This window comes from Venturia canescens, chromosome 7, assembly GCF_019457755.1.
Source record: "Venturia canescens isolate UGA chromosome 7, ASM1945775v1, whole genome shotgun sequence".
In the NCBI taxonomy this organism is placed as follows: domain Eukaryota; kingdom Metazoa; phylum Arthropoda; class Insecta; order Hymenoptera; family Ichneumonidae; genus Venturia; species Venturia canescens.
Window position 1 is genome coordinate 6,584,696 of NC_057427.1, and position 20,139 is coordinate 6,604,834.

At 43.0% G+C, this 20,139-nt stretch overlaps 1 protein-coding gene across 1 annotated transcript; it reads left to right on the forward strand.

The window, feature by feature from the left end:
• The first annotated feature begins 1,027 nt into the window (after positions 1 to 1,027).
• Positions 1,028 to 20,026, forward strand: LOC122413528 (homeobox protein OTX2-B-like). The gene is made up of 3 exons (XM_043423941.1): positions 1,028 to 1,645; positions 11,980 to 12,134; positions 16,295 to 20,026. The coding sequence occupies exons 1-3, from the start codon at positions 1,420 to 1,422 to the stop codon at positions 17,012 to 17,014; spliced, it is 1,101 nt and encodes a 366-aa protein (XP_043279876.1). The 5' UTR covers positions 1,028 to 1,419; the 3' UTR covers positions 17,015 to 20,026.
• Positions 20,027 to 20,139: the final 113 nt, after the last annotated feature.

The following is a 20,139-nucleotide window of genomic DNA, read 5'->3' on the forward strand; positions in this document are numbered from 1 at the left end:
GTTCGTGTTATTCGTGCCCGTCTCCTCGGTCTCTCGTCGGAACCTCGAAATTCTTGATCAATGCATATCGAACGCCGGGTAAACCAAAGCGATTCAAATTCATAAAAAAAAACTTCGGTGCTTAGTGCGCGCGTCCGAGTGTAGGCCAAAACATTAAAAATATCAATGCACGTGTGAAAACGGTTTGGGCAAAGTGTGATTTTCTTCTCGTCGCTTTCAAAGGATCGATATGAAGAGGGTTAGAAATTGAAAGAGTGCAAGCTGCGAGTGCCAATGTTTGTTTTCCAAGTGTCCGCGATCCGACAATTTTCAAGCTGTGACATGGTGGACTGGATATGTAAAAAATCTTTTAGGGCTTGAAAATTAAGTGCATGACGTATTACCCCGGATATTATTCCTCGAGAAAATCGGTGAGTTCTTCGGCTCGAATCGTGCGCGTCTCTGCTTGAGAGACGGAAGGGTTTTGCATTCCACCCTCTTCCCTTCTGCTCATTTTGTTCAACAATGAGCAAGCGTCACTTCCGGCCTGCATTGTCCCGTATCTCTATATAACCGAAGAATACTGCTGGACCCATAGTTTTCGGCGCTTGGCCATACGTAGAAAAATAATGCTAATTCTGCCATTGTCGCGCAGGCACGTCCGCGTCGGAAAGTCCCAATGCCGTCGGCTCACGTATTTCTCCATTTCTACAAGCGTTGAAAAGTATTCGGTGCAAGGTTTGAAAGTTCAAAGTTCTGTGTTGGAACTCGATGAAAAAAAAAAATCAAACGAAGGTGTAGATACAGCTTCCTGGACAATACGGAAATGCAATTAAAGTCGAGATGAATAATCAGACGTTTGAACTGTCCGGCACAATAAAGAAAGTAGTATGATTAACCCTGAAAGAGAATTCACCGAATATGAATTAAAAAAAACTTGATAAGCCATTGCCATTTACTTTTCCTCTTCTTCCTTCGGTTTGACTCACCTTTGATAACAGTAAACAATGTGAAATTGAAAATTCATTATTTTCTATTTTTCAGGTGGAGGAATACGAGAATTATTACGCGGGTGCGAGGAAGTTCAGGCTCAAGGATTCGTCGCCAACGTCGTCGTCGTCGTCGTCGTCGTCGTCGTCGTCGTCGACGTCACTGATACCGGCAACGTCGTCGACGTCGACGTTGTCCAAAAATAATAATAACAACGTTATCGTTGCCAGTAATATTATCAACAACCACCGGGAGCTCCAGCAAGAGCAGCAACGACAAATTCAACAGCATCAAATCCAAGAACAACAACAACAGCAGCTCAATCAACAACAACAACAGCAGCAGCAGCAACAACATTGGTGGTACGAGGGTGGTTACGGTGGTGTCAACGAAAGTGAGAGAGATAAGGGTGCAGCGGTGGCGGGTGAGCTGGCTTGCCTCGCGGGCTACATGGCGGGGTATCTGAAGGCGGCGGGCGCCACGTGCGCCCCGACCGGAAGTGCCCAGTATCATCCCCATAGTCATCCAGCCATGGGGGTTGGTACTCATCCACATCCGCACTCGCATCCACATCCCGGTGGTCCACATCCCGGGCTACCATCGCCTTTCGCGCTTGCGACACATGGACATCCGCATCCGCACCCGCTCGATCACGGACTTTCGGCTTTTCCTCAAGGTACGTGTTCTCCAGTTGGATCAATCGCGCACGAAATTCCTCATAAAATATGCCTGAATTGGTAACTCAAAATTGTGCATTTTTTACCGGAAGTTCCTTGCTTGGGAGACATTTGTTGATCGGTGAAGTCAGTTGAATTCAGGGCTACTTGGAATCATTGATGTTGAATTAATCATCTCTCGAGTGGAATCACTTTTATTACCTTTTATTGGACCAGAGGCTTATGAGAGTTCGGAAAATTCTCTGTCGAAATGTTGGGACTCGATGTGCGAGTGTTTACGAAATTCAATACTTTTTCGCAGTCATTTTTTTCGATGGGCAGAGAACAGAGGTTTATAGCAGCGATTTCACATGCATCATTAGTTTTCCACTTATATTTCGTAGCGGCTGACCCTATTTGGCCGACATACAGAGAGTTGCTTATCGATCCTCATGCAAATCGATGCATCGATCGAAGCCATATTCGTGCGAAACGTGACACGACAAGGCTTCTCACCTCCCCGTTTATTCTGTCTTGTCTATGAACTGCAGGACTGTTGAGGAATTTCTTAAAACACTGTTGGGTTAATTTTCAACACAGTGTTATTACGAGAGAATCGTTCTTCTCTATTCTTCGAGCAAGCGAATGGAAAATGTGAATTTTTATTTCCACGTGACTTGCTCCATTTCAGAGAAAGAGAAAAAAAGGCTCATTGTGACAAAAATTTCAACGAGGTTCACGCTAATCGACCGCGCTACGGTGATTTTTCTTTCTCCGACGTTCTTCGAGTTTTCACCCTTATTCTCGTATTGTTATATAATACTTTTGTTCCACGGGCTTTCTTCCGCTCGCGTACTTCCATTTTTCCTCCTTCCTTCCTCCGCGAACACTTCCCCTCCCCCGATAGCCGTGTCTCGAGCAATTTTTCTCCTTTCCGGTACATCAAGCCCCTCTTCTCTCGAAGAAAAGGTTTCGCGAGTGGATGCTCAAAAATACACAATTTTGCATTTACTTTTCTCCGTCTACATCTGTGCCGGAGCTACACGCGCTCCTAGGGAATAGCTAGCGCATGTATTCTGAATGCAGAGTAAGAAGTAATCTGGAGAAAAGGGAAGAAGAGAGGGACCGAGAAAAAAGAGAAATAAATTGGGAAAGAGGGAAAGAGAAGAAGGAACGAAAAGTGGAAAGGGAGAGGGAGAAGTGGCGGAGCTTAATGTAAAACGAGGGACAGAAAGGAAAGGAAGAAAGAGAAAGAGGGAGAACCGAATCGAAAGGGTGGGTCGGAAAAAGTACTGAGGGTTGTGAGGGCCTATGGAGTCGAGAGGATAGAAAAGGGTGAATGGAGGGAGTAAAGATATATATCGAGGTTCTCTGCACCTCTTCGTACATTTCTATCCCTCATTTCTGCCTCCCCCTTCCCCTCCTTCTCCTTCCCTCTCTCCCCTCCCCCTTTTCTCTTTTCCTGCCTAGGGTTAGTTTGATATAGCGATGGCTGCTCGCAACAAGAAGAGACGAAGAGACGGGGAAGGAGGATGTAGAAGTGAAGAGGAGAGTGCCACGATAGTAAGCCGCTTATCAGGGTGGCAGCAGGCCGTGCAGGACCAACCGACGTTGAATCGCGAGGAAAAGAGAGAACGCAGAAAGAGGGAGAGAGAAGGGAGAGAAAGGTAACTCGAGAGAGTTTCCATGGAAACACGGATCCGTTCTCGCGAGAAGCACAGACTAGCGTTTTCCTTCCATCTCTGCTATATTGCTCTCCCTTCCCTGCACTCCCTTTTTCACCTTTCTACTTCATTAATATACGTGTGTAAATATTCAAAAGCATCTACGACGAACTTGGCGTACGCGAATGTCAAAAATCACCATCGTCAGATGGAGAGGACAATGAGTTGTACGTATTAATCTCAAAGTGGTCCATCGGTCCACTAATCTTGCAGATTATTATTCAGAACAGATTGGAAATCCTCGTTCCCGAAAACCACGAAAGTATCATCTAGTCTTGGATTGTATCCAACAGTTGAATGAAATTTCAGAAAAAATTCAATGAAAAACGTTGGAAATATTTACATTTTTGTGTTCTTATTTTTTTCTTTTATAACTCTTAAAATACTTCGATTTTTCGAATATTGTTGCAAGGCATGTTATGAAAATTACGAAAATGAATCTACTTCGGTTTATTTTATTCAAAAGTCGACACGTTACAGAGCAACAGACACAGTTTTGGTTTCACCCAAGCTCCCTTAAGCCTCCGAACATTTTCCGCCACATATATATTCACCCCTAATGTTGTGCTACGTTGTAGAAAAAGCAGAGTGTGCGAGGGATGATAAAAAAAAGCGACCGGGGGAGGCGGTAACCTGACGTTGAAAGCTCTCGTTGAGTTTTCGTTGATTTTCGCACCCTGAAAGAAAATTTCGTAGCTGCAGGGCTGGAACAACGATGGCTTTTTTGAATCATTTCGTGGGAATTTTCGCACTTGTTTGACTTTGTTTTTATATGTATGTTATTCCTCTATCTCAGTGCAGGTCGTCATTTTCTATTGACCTCGTAAACCATGAATTCTGTTGACAGCTCAAATTTTTGTACAAATATAGAGTGCTTGCGAACTCATCATTCATTATTCAAATTTCAAGCATCAATATTCGAGTCTTGAATTACAAATAAATCTTCGAGAAAATGACACTTTGCACAATCAAGACCAATACATTGGCAAATCAAAGTCTTCATTTTTCCTTACATTTTCGAGCAGTTCTGCAAGTTTTCAAAAATTGAGAAAACAATTTTACTTCCTAATTAAAGATATTGTCACTCTAAATTAATTTCAGAGTTATTAATTAAAGTTGTAAATAAATTTTTTCAACTTATTTTTTGGTGAATGAAATTACAAGTCATTAATTGAACGAGGATCCGTCACTAACTGAACCCGAAATTTCATTCGTCCCTGGCTAAAATACTATAGTTTTTCATGTTAAAAATCGCATTAGAGAGCACAAAGGGAAAACACAACGGGAAATGGATCGAGGAAAAAGTATCTATTAATAAAAAGACAGAAGACTATGACAGGAATGGCCCAAGGGATGAAGAAACAAAATGCCGAAATAAGCAAATGTGAGGTTGCACGAGTGCTCGCTACCAATTTCGTTCAATCTCTAACGTAACATATCTTTATTACATCTTTATTTAAAAAGCGTTCATTCGTTGTATGGAAAAATAAAGGGTTTTTTATGCATAGTCCCTGCACCCCCGTGTATTCTTCTTCATATTTGAACACGTTTAACTAAATAACCAATAAGATGAAGCCTTTAAAATTTGATATGCGTGTCAGTCGACTACCCATTGAAACTTTGTGTAAATTTCAAGAAAATCGTTTCGTGCACGAACTGCCTTAATATCCTAGAAAAAATGTTGATAACCGCGAAAAACGGTATCATTGAAGTATCCAAAAGAATGCGGCGTGCAGGGAGCATCGTTAAGGAGTATTTTCGCAACATCGTGAGCCGTTTTCTCGCCCGATAAGCTACCATAATAAACCTGTCGAAGCGATCTATCCGTACAAATACAGTTATGAATATATCTATACATCGAATAGAAGCTTCCAATCACTCAATTATTCGTCGGAAGGTTAAGGGGGTGGTCGCGTGGCGCTGCACGTGCCGCCACCAAGCGAGAGAAATCGTAGAGCAAGTGAGAGGAACGGAATAATGTTGTAGGAAGGATCGAGTGACCACACACGGAATTTCGAAGCCGAAATCTTTATGGTACTCAGCCACGGTTAGAAGAAAATGTTAGGGGATAGCTTGAGAGGGAAGAAAAAAAGCACAAATAAGGGCGAGCGACGCGTGTCACAACTCGGCTTGTATCGAGTGGGTGGTTTTTTCCTCGTTGGTGATCTTGCCTCAGGGGGCTGAGGGGGCTCGCAGAGGGTTTTAGGGAGTGCGAAGTACAAGCAAATTGTTTATATATACGTTCGAGGGGAGGGGGAGGCTGAAGCGAAGAACGTGCTACCGTAACCAAATACAAATCTAGGCCTAATTGTAGGGTAAACACTCGAGCTTGAGTGAAATGTCACGTATAACCATCCCCCGTGGAACAAAATACGAGATAACAGCCTCCACTCTCACGCTCCACTTGCTTCCGTTTCTCATGTATCAATTTCGTACTACAGGCCTACCAATTACTCCCATAACTTGTGCTTGTTTTTTCAACTCCTTCGATACTTCGTTGTCTCTTTGTTTTTCTTTCGCGTACGCCCACTCAATCGATTCTCCCTGCTTATAAGAATTGTTAAACAGCGTCGTTTTATGTCCTCGTTCAAATCGTCATTAACCTGAAGCCAATTTACTCGCGAAACCTTTAATTAAGCGTTTGATTTTGCTCCATCGTTTCATGCCAACCGTTTAGAAAAACCTTTTTCCAACACCATTTGACAAGCTGAATTCAAAAATGCATGGAACCTTTTGTCGCCCTACAATCTTCAGACTGCCCAAAGGAACAGACTTTTGAGTAGTGCCGAGTCCGAGTAGTGAGCACTTTTCGCTCGAGGAGAAGAGCAGCAAATGTGCGACAAGCTGCTGGCTTCGTGGAGGCAAGTTTGTCCGTCGGTACAACCAGAGAGTTAGGACGGAAGGCATCGGTTAGCCTCGTAACACAAAACTCATCCGATTAAACGTACTTTACTGATCTCCGTATACTCGTGAATGTACAATTTACTAAAGTATTCATGAACGTTTATAAATACATAACGTGTACACAGGTATGTGCAAACGCGTATGGAAATATCCGCAGTCTTATTTCTCGTCCCGGATGTATGTTGGTGTTCGTTTCCACTCTCATCTTTCAGTGAGGAAACGAAGGACATTCTTGTTAATAAAAACAGCTTCTATTTTTTCCCTCCATCCTGCTTTAGAAGACAATGTGCTCGAGACGGAGGCGGCCACCCGGGTTCAAAATTTACTTATACATTATGCATATTCACTCATCGGCCGATTAATTTTCACTCGATGCCAATTCGTGTCCTCTTTTCATGTTCTTCTCCTTTGAAATCATTTGGCCGACACGAGGCGACGCGTGCGCTTCTTCTAGCCTGCCCCCTGGGCTGCGACGGTTCCGATATAAATTAGCCAACGCTCATTTCCTCTGGGAATTCATAGTGCATTTGATCTTTCTTTGTACAAGCTACGTGAGTTTTTCTCATTCGTACTGGTTTTGGCACTGATTCACGGTTAGAAATTCTGTTGTGTAATATTTCCAACATTTCGTTGTTTGAATTCATTTGAAAGCGAGAGAACTCCGGGTAGGAAAGCTAATAATTATTTCGTGTGAGAAAAAGTTAGAATGATATAAAATATTCAATTTTATCGTTAATTATCGATATTATGTGGGAACTCGAATAGATGATAGTGGTCTAGCGATTGGCAATCCGATGCCAACATTTTATCGCTCCATAATTGATGCCGAACAAACGGATGTTGGAAGCACTCACAAAAACTGATTCGCCAAAGGAGAAAAAACGCTTCGCATGTAAATTAGCGACGACAGTTTCAAGCGTTTCTTTCTCGCTTCTCGAATCATGGACTATATATTTATATATGCGGATACGTGTGATATAAAGTGATCTCTGCGAGAGAAGTAAAGTTGAGACGAAATGTTTTCGTAGCTGATGGCCTTTTAGGCGAGAGAGGTGGATAAGGAAGGAGAGAAAGAGAGTCAGAGAGCCGGAGACAGAGCAATATTTATGCGACGATAGAGTGAGAAAGTCTGGTCTCGCTCGGAACGTTCTTCTTGTAGCCCACGAAGCGAGTTGATGCTGCGCGAAACCCCTCATCTCACTTTTAGGTTAGCTGTCGTCGCACGTGCCTTCATCCCACGGCCCCTCGAATAATCCAACAGTAGTGTCACTGAGTAAAACTGAGAGAGAGAGAGAGCGAGAGAGAAAGACAAAAGTCCCTTGGCCGTCTGCACAACGTCCGCATCCATCAACCCCTCGTTTTAGGTTTTAATTAATTTTCGATTTTCTCCTCGTTCTTCCTCTTTCCATTCCCGTGCACTAAAATATAGACATGCTGTGCGAGTGCACATGTATGTATGTATATATTTGCTGTCGTTGGTTCGTTCTTGTGACAAATCCTCGATATGGCCCAGCCACGAAACGAGACCGAACTTCCGGTCTGTCTCTTTCTCCCTTTTCCTCTTCTTACGTTTGCACCCTCTCAACGAATCTCGAATTCTATGAATATTTAAGCAGTTGCGAAAGCGACTAACGTCTTCTATTTTTGCCTCTTTTCCCTTCGGGCTTGCGCCGTGTATCTTCGGTTGGAAGCTTTTTTCCTTTCCGTCTTGCCACCTTCGTCCGCTTCAACTTCTTCTTGATTCTAATGTACGTTCCATAACACGCGATGAGAGCTCAAAATTATATTTATTGCTTGTAAACCAGTCAAATCATTTCTTTTCGAGTTCAGGTTATTAGAATTAGCCAATCGGCTCGGCTGCTCAGCTCGATTAACCCGAAGCTCTGAACGATCGGAAGATTCAATTGACTCGATAAAGTAATCACTCTCGTTTGGACACACGTGATCAAAACACGTTTATGTCAAAGCACGTATATTCAACTCACAGATGTATTCGTGTTGTGGTATCGTATAGTTGAGGAAAGCCATGGGAAATGCTCGAAATGATATAAGCCGAGCTAACGGATCCAATAAAAAGAAAACGAATTTGTGTATTAGGAGAGCGGGACTTTTGTGTCTGATCTTGTTGCGGGCCAATGAGCCAGACGACGGGAGAATTTCAACGAGAGTAATGACCTTACGGGGACGAATTTGAGGGTTGTATCATGGCCATTTCTCTCGGTGTATCCTGGCAGCCTCTCTTTTTATATGGACGCGTATATAGATGTATAGTCGAAGCTCTCGACGATAATAAATCGAATCATACTCAGGGTACCCCAGCGGGTGTTTGCCAAGGCATTAGGGGTTGCCGGTCGACGCGTGAGCCCGATCTTTCTCGCGACCCCTGCAGCCCACCGTCGGCACCATCGCCGCACCAGACGGCCTCGTAACTTCTGGCCTCGTAACAGTCAACACAGAGAAAGAACGGCGTGAAGTGCAAATTCCTACGAGCCTCGTATTTCCAACCCTCCCATGAATTCTCCAGCTACCCCACCATCGGAAAACCACCCTCCACATTATTTTCGCGATTTATCACGCCTCGGTAAAATCCGTTAGTGATATACACTCGGGGGGGGGGGGATGAAACCCCGAAGAAGAGGGACTCGATCGGAGGAGCCTCGTTCACCGGGCGTCCATTTTTAGGACTCCAATCCCGGCTGCAAAATGGCGCTCTTTCAGGAAAAATATTAGGATCCGATCCGTCAGGGAACTGGCTCACAATTTTTCACGTCAAAAGAGAAAGTCCGTCGTTTGCCGTGCTTTCAACTGCAAGTTTCCTCCTCGAAAGGATCCTTATATTCGTAATAATGTGTAATGCTTGAGACAATAGAAGCAACTCCTGCATCGGGACCACATAAAATGGCCGCCCACACAAGTCTATTGTCTTCGCCGCCCGTACCTCCCCGTCCCAATGGAACATGGCGGCCAGTCTCCGGTGTACGGGCCTTCGATGACTTGGAATTTCGCTTTCCACGCGCATCGCGAGCCGACGGGACGCCCACGCGACAATCTCATACTCTTGGAGGAGCGGATCAGAAAAATGACTCGAAGTTAAATGCCGTTGGTAGAAATTCATCGATCCGGATGACTACGGCGAAAATAACAATGAATGAAGCTATACTTCGATGAAGACGATAGTCGCGCCCATCCTGACAGATCGATGACTTCTGGTGAACACATTTTTGTAACCCCAGACAATTTGACAACCACACCGCCTTTAGCTAGACCTCCGAGTACCTCAACTATCCGCTTGTCAGTGCAATGTTCCCCTCGGAGAGGGGAAAACAGACCGAAAGAGAATACGAAGAATTCGTGTACGTCTTCCCCACCCGTCTTGTCCTCACCAGGAGACGATCTCGAAGTCGCGATATCTCGAAAGAGATCTACAATCCTTCTGATGTGCGCGACATTGTGGCGTGCTGCTACGGCAACCACGAGCGATGATTCTTGTAGCCGCTGTTTGTCCTCGTTGTGCACCAAGAAGCCAGCAGAATAGAAAAAGATAAATAAAAGAGAATCTCTTTGAAGCCCACTCGACCGGTTCGTTAGCGAGGAGACACCCAAGAGTAAAGATCGCTCTTCTCGTCGCTCCCGTTTTCCTCGCTTGTAAATCCAACCGAGCTTTAGCCTCCTTAATCCTACTTTTTTTGTACGCTCTTTCTCTATCCTCCTCTTTCTTCCTCTTTATCGGCAATGCATCTTTCTATTCTACGTGTATTTACATCCATAACTGGCGCATACATAATCACTGCGACTCAAAATAACGCGCCTTTACCGATCGATCGTTTTTCGTCGTTCTCTAACGATTTATTACCATCGCTCTTTCGCAAGGCGACACATTCGTCTCAAGAATTCGGTCGTCGCCATTCTAATAGGATTTTCAAATTTATCATTCAGGAATCACTCGCTTTAAATTTCCAATAGGCTTTGGTATGTCTAGCAGAGTAAGACAAAATTTCACGTATCCAAGCCCCCAAGGGCAGCTCATTTTTATTTTTTTCCTTGCATATTCTCTCACTCCTACTCGTTGGACATTTTTTATCCGAAAAATGTCTAGTTTTAATTCTATTTTTTCTCCTATCTTTCTCTTTCTCACTTTCGCTCTCTCTTTCTTCACTCTCGTGGCAGCGATTCGACGCGCCTTCGTATTCGCACAAGAGACCTCCATCTTATTAGTTTCGCTTTCAATAGAACCGACGAGATTCAGCTCTTCTGATTCCATTCCACGTTTCTCTTTTCATATACACACAAATATAAATGTATATATTTATGTATAGGGATAATATTCGCCGAAAGGTTGTTTCGAAGCTACTGTGTCGCCGGTAGCTCGAAGAAATACGTTTGCCCGTTCTTTTTGCCATTTTTCATTTCGCACTCGTGTAATTATTATTTGACGCTCAGTCGGAATAAAGAAATAAAAAATACTTATGAATACCCGAAGTATCCAGATGAAAAAATAAATGAATTTTCTACTGGGAGAAAGTACACAAACGACTGCCAAACTTTCGGAAGTGAATTTCCAAAAAAATATTCAGTGCAGCGATCGAAACGAACCCATCGACTCGAAAAGAAAACACTCGAAATTACTAATTTTCAAATCCCCGGATAAACCCCGCATGTCGGAAAAAAGTAGCGAAACCAATTTTTCCACAATTCCATTCGCGTCAACAGTTCCATCTTCAGCAAAAAAAAGCACCCTACACATGTATCATACTTATTGGACACGTGGGACGTCTATTTCTCGTAGCCTTTTCCTTCCCTTTTTCTCTTTTCCTTTTATCGTCATCGTTATTATTATTATGATTTTTTTTCCTCGAGCATCACGTCGGTGCGTTCGAGCCCGATGAAATAAAACGAAAACGCGACCGTGGCACACACACGCATTATCCCGCGGAATGGAGGACGATGAGGAGACATTTGCGAGGGGCTCGAGAGAGGGAGGAGGGAGGCAGCTGATGGAAAGAACGAGTGAGATGAAAAACGACTTCTCTCTCTTTCTATAGCCTCGTGAGTGTTCTCCTGCGCGTTGACCCCCCTTCCCCCCTGCCCCGACTTCATCTCTCTGTGTTGACTCCCCCTCGGTCTTCAACTCCCCTCCCCCCCCCCCCGCCCCTTCCCCAACCCCTTGTCCTCTACCACGATCGCCCCGCGCGCGTATAAGCGGATTACGTGGGTCCCGAAACGAGCCAGAGAGAGCAGCGGAGAGCACACGGAGCGAGGGCTTGATGGCGAGGACGAGAGAGGCTCTTGGTCCAGGAGGATCCGTGTTCTCTTCGTGGCAGGAGCTCTCTCGCTGGTGCTAGTTGCTTGCCGAGAACACCGTACGTGAGCTATACAAGCGCTACTGTATACAACATGAGGTTGTGAAGGATGTTAAGGGCGCGGTTCTCGTTCTACCCCTAGGCGCACTCACACACACGCACACGTATTCGTGTATAGTTGAAAATTATGCTATCGCGGGTCCGCAACGCTCTGTATCTTCTAACAATTGCTTGCACAAAAAGCGGCGAGATAGCGACGAAACAGAAGAGAATTTTCGGGCCAATTTTCCTCTTCGCTTAGATTTCGAGCATGCGGAGAAAATGATTTTTTAAATAAATTGTTTATTTGCGAAACAAAAATTGTCGTTACGATCAGACCATTTTATCCAATTCCCCTTTCTACTTTTCTGTTGCTTTAAAATACAGGTATGAATCAGCGCAAACAGAGGAGAGAAAGGACGACATTCACCCGAGCGCAACTGGACATCCTCGAAGGACTATTCTCGAAAACCAGGTACCCGGACATCTTCATGCGTGAGGAAGTCGCCATGAAGATCAGTCTACCGGAATCACGAGTGCAGGTAAAAATAAATAATTCAATGAACGATATCGATAGCTACATATTTTTCGGGAATATTTTAACATTCGTTCTGCATCGTGGGGTCAACCTGATTATCTGAAATATTCCGTTATTTAATAACGTTTGGCTTCTTCATCTCAAAATATTTACGTGCGTTACTCACAGTCGGACGAAGAAAGCTCGATTCTAAATATTTCATCCCTCAAACCATTTCGATCAAACGGAAACTTTCAGTCCCCCACGCACCGGATAATGCACTTCTATAATAAAGTTGTACGCCACCGTGAAATATTCGGCATCGTCCTTCCAACTGCGTTAATATCCAACAATACAATGTATAAATATAGAAAGAAAAATATTCCCCGAATCGATCACCTTTCCTTCACACGACACGAATCCAGTTCCACGCGGGGGTGTGATGTTGCGCGCCTTGAAAGAGCGCGTTCCCTCTCGATGTTTGATATGCCCATGCCGAGCCCGCCCCGACCAAAGTTTCGTGCTTCCGCAAGCGTCGCGGAGATTTAGCGTATTTACACAACCCTGCGGATAGTATCGGGCGAGTCTCGCCTATCCCGTCATCACCAGCCCAGTTATTTCGTCAAACTTTCGCCACGAATGCGCAACACGCGAAAGCTTTGTCTTTGTGCCATAGAATAATTTCAAGCAAAATCACACCAAGTCAATCCTTGGAGGAGTCCCAAAATGTCGTGTCAATTGCACTACCAAAAATTAGAGGCGGGTAATTTTGTGTCTGAACCGCAAAGTATTTGCGACGTGCAGTTCCAGCCACTCTAGAAATTCGCGCCCAGCGTCAAAACCATCGGGAAATCATAAAAAAAAAAAAAAAAAAAAAAAAAAACACGCAGAAATCGATGGAAAGGAAAGCTGATAAAAGAGAATCAAGAGAAGCCACGACACTGAGGTGAAAAAAACAAGACTGTTTAGAGCACAGTTAAGCCATTGTGAGTATCGGAGGAAAGCTGCATTACTAATAAAGCGTGCATAGCAGCACGAGAGGCGATACAAGCGTAAAAGTTCGCATTCTGTGAAGGGTGAACGTAGATCCGAAAAACCAAAGGGTTTGTTAGGGCAAGGGTTAAATTTTCATGTACTTCATTCGTGAATTCTTCAACATATAAATTTATGGACGCGCCTATATATATTCGTTTGTATACGCTACTCTTTGGCTCGTGTACGTTTGTGTTTCTCGCTGCTGTTGGCTCCCGAACTTTCGTACGTACGAATAATATCGAGGGGCGAGAATTTCAGTTTAGATATATATGTTTATTGTGTGTATATATGTAGAGAATGTGCGGGAAACAACATGGCAGCAACCCAGTTGATTTGTTCGTGGATTATAGCCCCTGCACGAGAGAACCTAGTCGCGCTCGTACACACTCGCTATTTCGCGTCATGTATATATGCGTGTGTGTATACAGAGGACGGTCTCTGTACCACAGTTGTCTGCACGCGGATGCGAATGAGGGAATTGCGCAGCTGCGCGCTCGATCGCGTCGTAAAATGAAAAAAAAAGGCGAAGTGAAAAATCGAGATCGCTGGCGATAAAAAGTTAGTTGGTAAAAAAAGGGAGCGAGCGAGTGGGAACGATTTTCAGGAAGTTTCGAAGGAGGATGATTATTTTCACATCGCTATTTAATCTCGTGTTTGATTTTTGGCGAAATCAGATCGGCACAATTCGATAAAAATGTTCGATAAAATTGTCATCCGAATGCGAGCTCGTCCACGAAGAATCGAGGGTATTTCTGCGTAAGATTTTGTTTGAAAATTTTCATCGTCGGGAATGTCATCCTAAAATTCGAGTCGTCATCGTACCGATCATTGATGAAAGAAACGAAAAGTAAGATTTGTACGCACGGAAAGCGACGCCGAACATATTTTCTTTTGCCCGCGTTACAAAACGATGATATGCAAACACAGTCGAGTAAATTTGTCATCATAATGTCAACGCAGCTGTCCTCGATGACATTTCGGTATATTGACACAACCCTGAGAAATACCGGGGGGTGAAATTTTCGCACCTACTTGGGATTTTGGAAAAGCTACGAGACTGATGCGTAGTGTGCTCGTAGAAAGAAAACTTCGAGGAAAAATATGAGCAAATAAGGTGTCACCATTTTCGAGCTTCTTCCACGAAGAGTCAGTTCCGAGTACAAATGAGAGTTGCAGCCAGCACATTTGAGATGTTTCCAAAGGGAAACATCAGTTACCACCATTTTAATCCAAGGGCACTAAAAATATTCCTCATTTCCATTAACTCCACTAGATCTTTCGAATCAGTGCGAAAAGAGACCATTTTTCACTCTTGTTTTGCTCCAACTCAGCTGTATTTCGAAAAGCTGGCATCCAAATGGAGCCATTGCAAGCATATATGTGTACATACGTAAGCCATAGCTTAATGCATAATAAATATATACACAGAGTTGCAAGACTTGGTCGTTGGTAGAAGATATATGGCGTTGAGTTTGACACCGTGACGTTCAGAAGGGCCGAGGGGTGTCGCTGTGTAAACACAGGGTGATAATGGCTCGGTCTTTCTTTTTTCCCTCCTCCTTCCTTTCGTCATCCGCCAACATGATTCTTGTCTCGTGGCTCTTTTTCCATGTGTTTAAAACCCTTTCCGTCAATGAATAATACGAACATGCACCAACTTTACTGTCATTTAAAGTGGCTGAACAATATCCCAAATAATTCAATTGCTTTCTCATCGTTTTCGCTCCTTAATACCATCGAATCAGCTATTATTCAAAAAAATATGAAAAAACATGAAGCGATTATATTTCTATAATTTGAGCAATGCGAGAGCTTCTACCTCGATGATAACGACACCAATGTTGTATAAAAACGATAATAACAATAACAACAAAAAAATAAATAATAAGAATAATAATCTGTGCAACCATCGAGACAGAGAGAGAGAGAGAATGGGTGGGCACGCTTTTAAAGGCCAAGCATAGATTCATAGGATCGCACCCCTCGCCACATTGTTCCGGGATTACAGGGGAGTACTCTCGCGAGGTTGCGGCATCCATCCAAACACATACATGCTCACATAGGCCCACGTACAAATATACGTATGTATAAACCTATGTGCGTCTCCGAATAAATCGTAGAGTGAAGAAGGGCTGTTGCTTTTTCCCTTGGTAGGTACGCGTATGTTTGTTGTTACAGTAACGCCACTGCGTGGGTATAGGTAACCACGACCCTTATTTCAACCCCCATCCCCCTCGTCGCCATCTCTTTCGGTTTTCATGCTTTTATAAAGACCAGAGGGACGAGGAGAGTCAGATTCGCTGGCCCTTCGATCTCGAATCATTGCTCGTGCTTTTCTTCCAATATATAAGTGGGTTCGTGTCTGTGTGTGAGTGTGTGAGTGTGTGTGTATGTGTGTGCATATCTCTCGTCACTGGGTCTTCATCCCTGTCAACGAGTCTCAGGACTCCGCTATCTCGCTTCGCGTAATATAATGGAGCTTTGATTCTCGTCTATACGGTTATGTTCCCGTGTCCTATATATACATATATATATATATATTGTCGTGTGTATACCGCAAGTCTACAACGGTGGAGGAACCACGAGGAATATCCCCGGGGGTACTCGAGCATACCAGGCCCCAGAACTGCTGCTCTCTCTCCTCCCCCTCCCGCTCTTTTTCCCCACATATATGTATGTTCATACATTTATATATGAGAAAATACATTGTATATGGCGTATGAATGTTACATGGCATGTAGGAAGCTCGTAGCAAAGACTACGAGGGGTGGCCCCGTGCCGCGGCGCTGGGAATTCTGTTATTGTTGAAATTCAATGAAACGTTACGCCCATCCGCCCCCGATTACTTTCCCATTGCGCCGATTAACTCCCCGCAGGCTCTTCCCTTTTGCCGCGTCGTCGCGAACATTGGCGACGGAGTCTTTCTTATTTGCTCCGTCAAGCGATATGGAGCTATTGCTCTCGCTTTTTTTTTTATTGTACACACGTGAAAGGATTCTTGAAAGTCGTTGAGAGTTGGCGATTTTGTTAAGAGGAAAGGCCATTTTGTAAAAACCTCATTCGTTTTTTAATAATTCGATAAAATGATGGGCAGACAAATTGAAGAGAATCTTTTGATAAATGGGGTTTCGTGTTTTCGCTCGGTTGCAGGTGTGGTTCAAAAATCGACGGGCAAAGTGCAGACAACAAGTGCAACAGCAACAACAGCAACAGCAACAGCAACAACAAACCTCGACCCCGAAAGGCTCGCCGAGGGCTAGTCAAGCGCAGAATAACAACGCGAACAAGATGCAATCCTCCCAGTCGGCGAACAATCGACGAGCCTCGCCCGCTTCACCACCACGCGGCAAGGAAGCGCCGGGACCAAACTCACCCTTGATAACCAGCAATTCGACGTATCCGAGACTAGGCGCAACACCGACCGGAGGCAGCGGAGCAAGCAGCGCTTTGACGACGCCATCCCCGCCATTGACCCCGGGATCGAGCCAATTGCCACCTTCCTCTTATCCACCCCCGATGAATCAAATACATCACGGTGAATACGGTTTTCCATGGAGCTCCGCATCACCCGGCTCCGTAAACCCGAGCCAATGTTATCCAGGACAAACCGCCTATAATGCCTATCAAAATCCATACGCTTCCGGTGACTATTATCAGACTCAGATAAGTCACATGCATCACAGTCCCCAGAGCAATTATCATCATCACCATCCACAGTATCATCACAACATGACCCTAACCTCGTCCATGTCCCATCTTGGCCATCACCACCTCAACCCAGCGTCAGCTAACGAAATGGCCGCTTCTTCACCCGGCGATTCCTCCGACGCTTACATTCTACCGGATCAAAAGTACCAAGCGATGGTCTAGCGCCACCAACGCCCCAAATCTAATCGCTTTTATGAAAACAACAACGTCCAAGACTACGAGAGCGAACAGCATTGGCAGCACAACCATCAAAGACCCGTTTTTCAGCATCGTCGGATCAGCCCGGCTGGCTATCCACCGATCGATCAAAGAACTCCACATTTACGATCGTCCTTATTGTACTCCGATCGTCAATCCTTCAAGGAACCTAAGGACAAAACCAACCAGATGATCGTATAAAATCGTCTGGACTTCTCGAATTATTTTTCCCCGTTGTCACGGCAAAGAGTGAGATACTGTGACGATCGGGAAAGCGTTTGGAGACGGTTCGAGTAACGAGGCTGCGCTGTGTCAGTGGGAAAACCTGTCGAAGCTCGGAACACCAGGAGGTCTCGTTTCATTAACTTGAGGTAATTTGTGGAAATTACCTAGGTCATGACGAAACTCCGATTCATCTGTTCCCATTGAATGCTGTTTCCCCCAATATTTTTTTATCCTTCGAAAAACGAAACTTCGGCGTTGCTGATTGTGCAAAATTTTTTATTTCGACGTTCGCGACTTTCGCCCCGATTCATTCATATTTCTTTTTCCTTCCGCTTATCTCTCGCTATTTCGAAAGGTTGGAGAAGTTCGTGGAAAAAAAGAAAAATAAAAAAAAAACAAAACAAAAAAGATTAGCCCGGTTAAGCGAATCGGATTTTTTGCGGCAGTCTATGCTAGAATTCGCTTCGGCTTTTTCATTCTCTCGTCGCTTTCATTCCCCATACCCTCAGCATGTACGTAAAAAAAAAATCAAATCTATCGGCACATCGTTTTTTCTGCATTAAAACTACCAACATTTCATCGTGAATCATTTTTCACCATTCGTGGACAAAAATCCCCCCTACCAACCCCGCTCGTGTATGTAAAAATATCTCGCGCGAACCATGGAATCCACCGAGCTCAGCATCCACCGAGAAACGTAAAAAAATCCTTCCAGCGATTATCACGTATACGTGAGTGGCATTTTCAACATTTTCCCACTGGCGAAGGGCTTTTGAAAAGGGACATAAAAAATCCAAGTATTAAATTCATCGAAAACATTTTTTTGGAACGGCCTGAAAAATCCAACGATCCTCGAGTCGTTCTTTCCTTTCAAGCATAATAATTTTCCAAACGAATTCTTCGGGTGCAAAAGTGACCGATTGAAATTTACAGTGCCATCGAAAATCTTCGTTACTTTATAAGAACAATTTTTGCTTTTCTCAATACCAGAATGATGCTTCGACGAAAGCATTTTATTCTACGAACTATTTATCATCGATATCGATGCAAGAAAATAGCAAATTTGCTAAAGTATAACGAACAAATATGCCGAAAAAAATTTCTCTTCTTAAGTAACGAGTGGATGCTCTCAGGAATTTGACGCGTCAAGTGACACAAAGGAAAGCCGAAACGAAAAACTGACACGCGCTAGTTTCAATGCAGATAACTATCACTGTGTCTGTGTACATTGATCGATTCAATGTGGCAATTAGGCGAGCAGAAATCTAGGATCAAAATTCCCCTATAAATAAAAGAGTCCCAATAACTTCCAGCCGCCTCGTTAATTCATTGAATTCGACAATTAATCGATCGAATTTTTACGAGTAATAAATTTGGCTCTATCATCATTATCGTTATCATTAATATTACGTTACATTACGAATAAAAGTACCATTAGTCATCGGATCTATCGTATCAGCAACGAATATCGTATTAATATTATTATTATTATTATTATTATTATCATTATTATAGATCATTATGATTATTATGATTATGGTCGTCGATATTGAAGAAAAAAATTTTAATAATAATTGATAATCATCCATATCAAAAGAGACCGTGCTTGGCCGGATAGACAAAAAGAAAAATCTGTAAATACACATTCTAATGAGTAAATAAAAATATTATATATATGTGTAAAGATATATATATATATATATATATAAATAAATATAAATATATTCTCGAGGAATAAAGTGCACGATTATTCAGAATGCTTGAACGATGACGTGGGACGAATGAATGAAAAGATGTGAAAAAATATACGACTGTGTGCCCGAGCTTTTTCCTTGGGGTAACGATTAATATTAATCTGTACCATTACGAGTAATTCACGTGTCATCAACGATTGAAAATACAAAATAAAAATAAGTGTGTAAAAGCAAGCGAAATGATCGTTTTCTCGTAGTTCTGGCGGTTCGTCATGCGGTTCGTCCAATAAAACGTACCGTAAAACCCCCCCCCCCCCCCTGCGAGCTCACGATACTGCTCACTTGACATAACGTTTTTTTTCAATGACAAAAGATATGAAAAAAGTTATCATGATCAACCTGTGGAAATAGTCCATGTGTACACAATTATCATTCATTGAATATAAATATATGTAGAAATTACATTCCATATTAAATACATATTTATATATATTCAAATATATATATATATATGTATTAACACGTATGAAACTTTTGTCGAATGGGACAAAAGATACGATGTGAGGATTCCAAGGATACTGTTTGAGTGTATATTTCATGTATACAATCCTAATGTATGATAATTAATTATTGTGATCGTGCAGCAAAGTAGTGAAAGTGGAGAGGAAAAAAAATGATTTTTTAAAAATCTTGTCAAATTGAAATGAAAGAAATGAAAAAGCCACAAAATGACAGGGGCACACATGAACATTATATTAATTATAAACATATAATATGAATATCATAATTACTATCAATAATGAAAAGACGCAAAATCAAGGTTTAAAAATGTGCAGAAAAAGACATGAGGCAAGTTCGAAAAGGAGTGAATATATCGTGCACGTCGCACCCATCCCCCTCGTCGTCGTATATTATATCGATTTAAGACCGCTACTTTGTAATATCATAACGATTTGACGCCATTGTAAATAATTAAACGAGCAAAAAATAATGTTACGTGTGTAAGTTATAAAACGAATGGACAAAAACGAACAAATACAAATCACGATTCGAATAATGTGACGAACTATTTGGCTTTTTTCTTCCTAGTTTTTTCTCTTCCTGCTTCATTTACGGATGGGAGAAAAATGGGGATAGGCAACAAAAATAAAACGTCGCTAATTATGAACA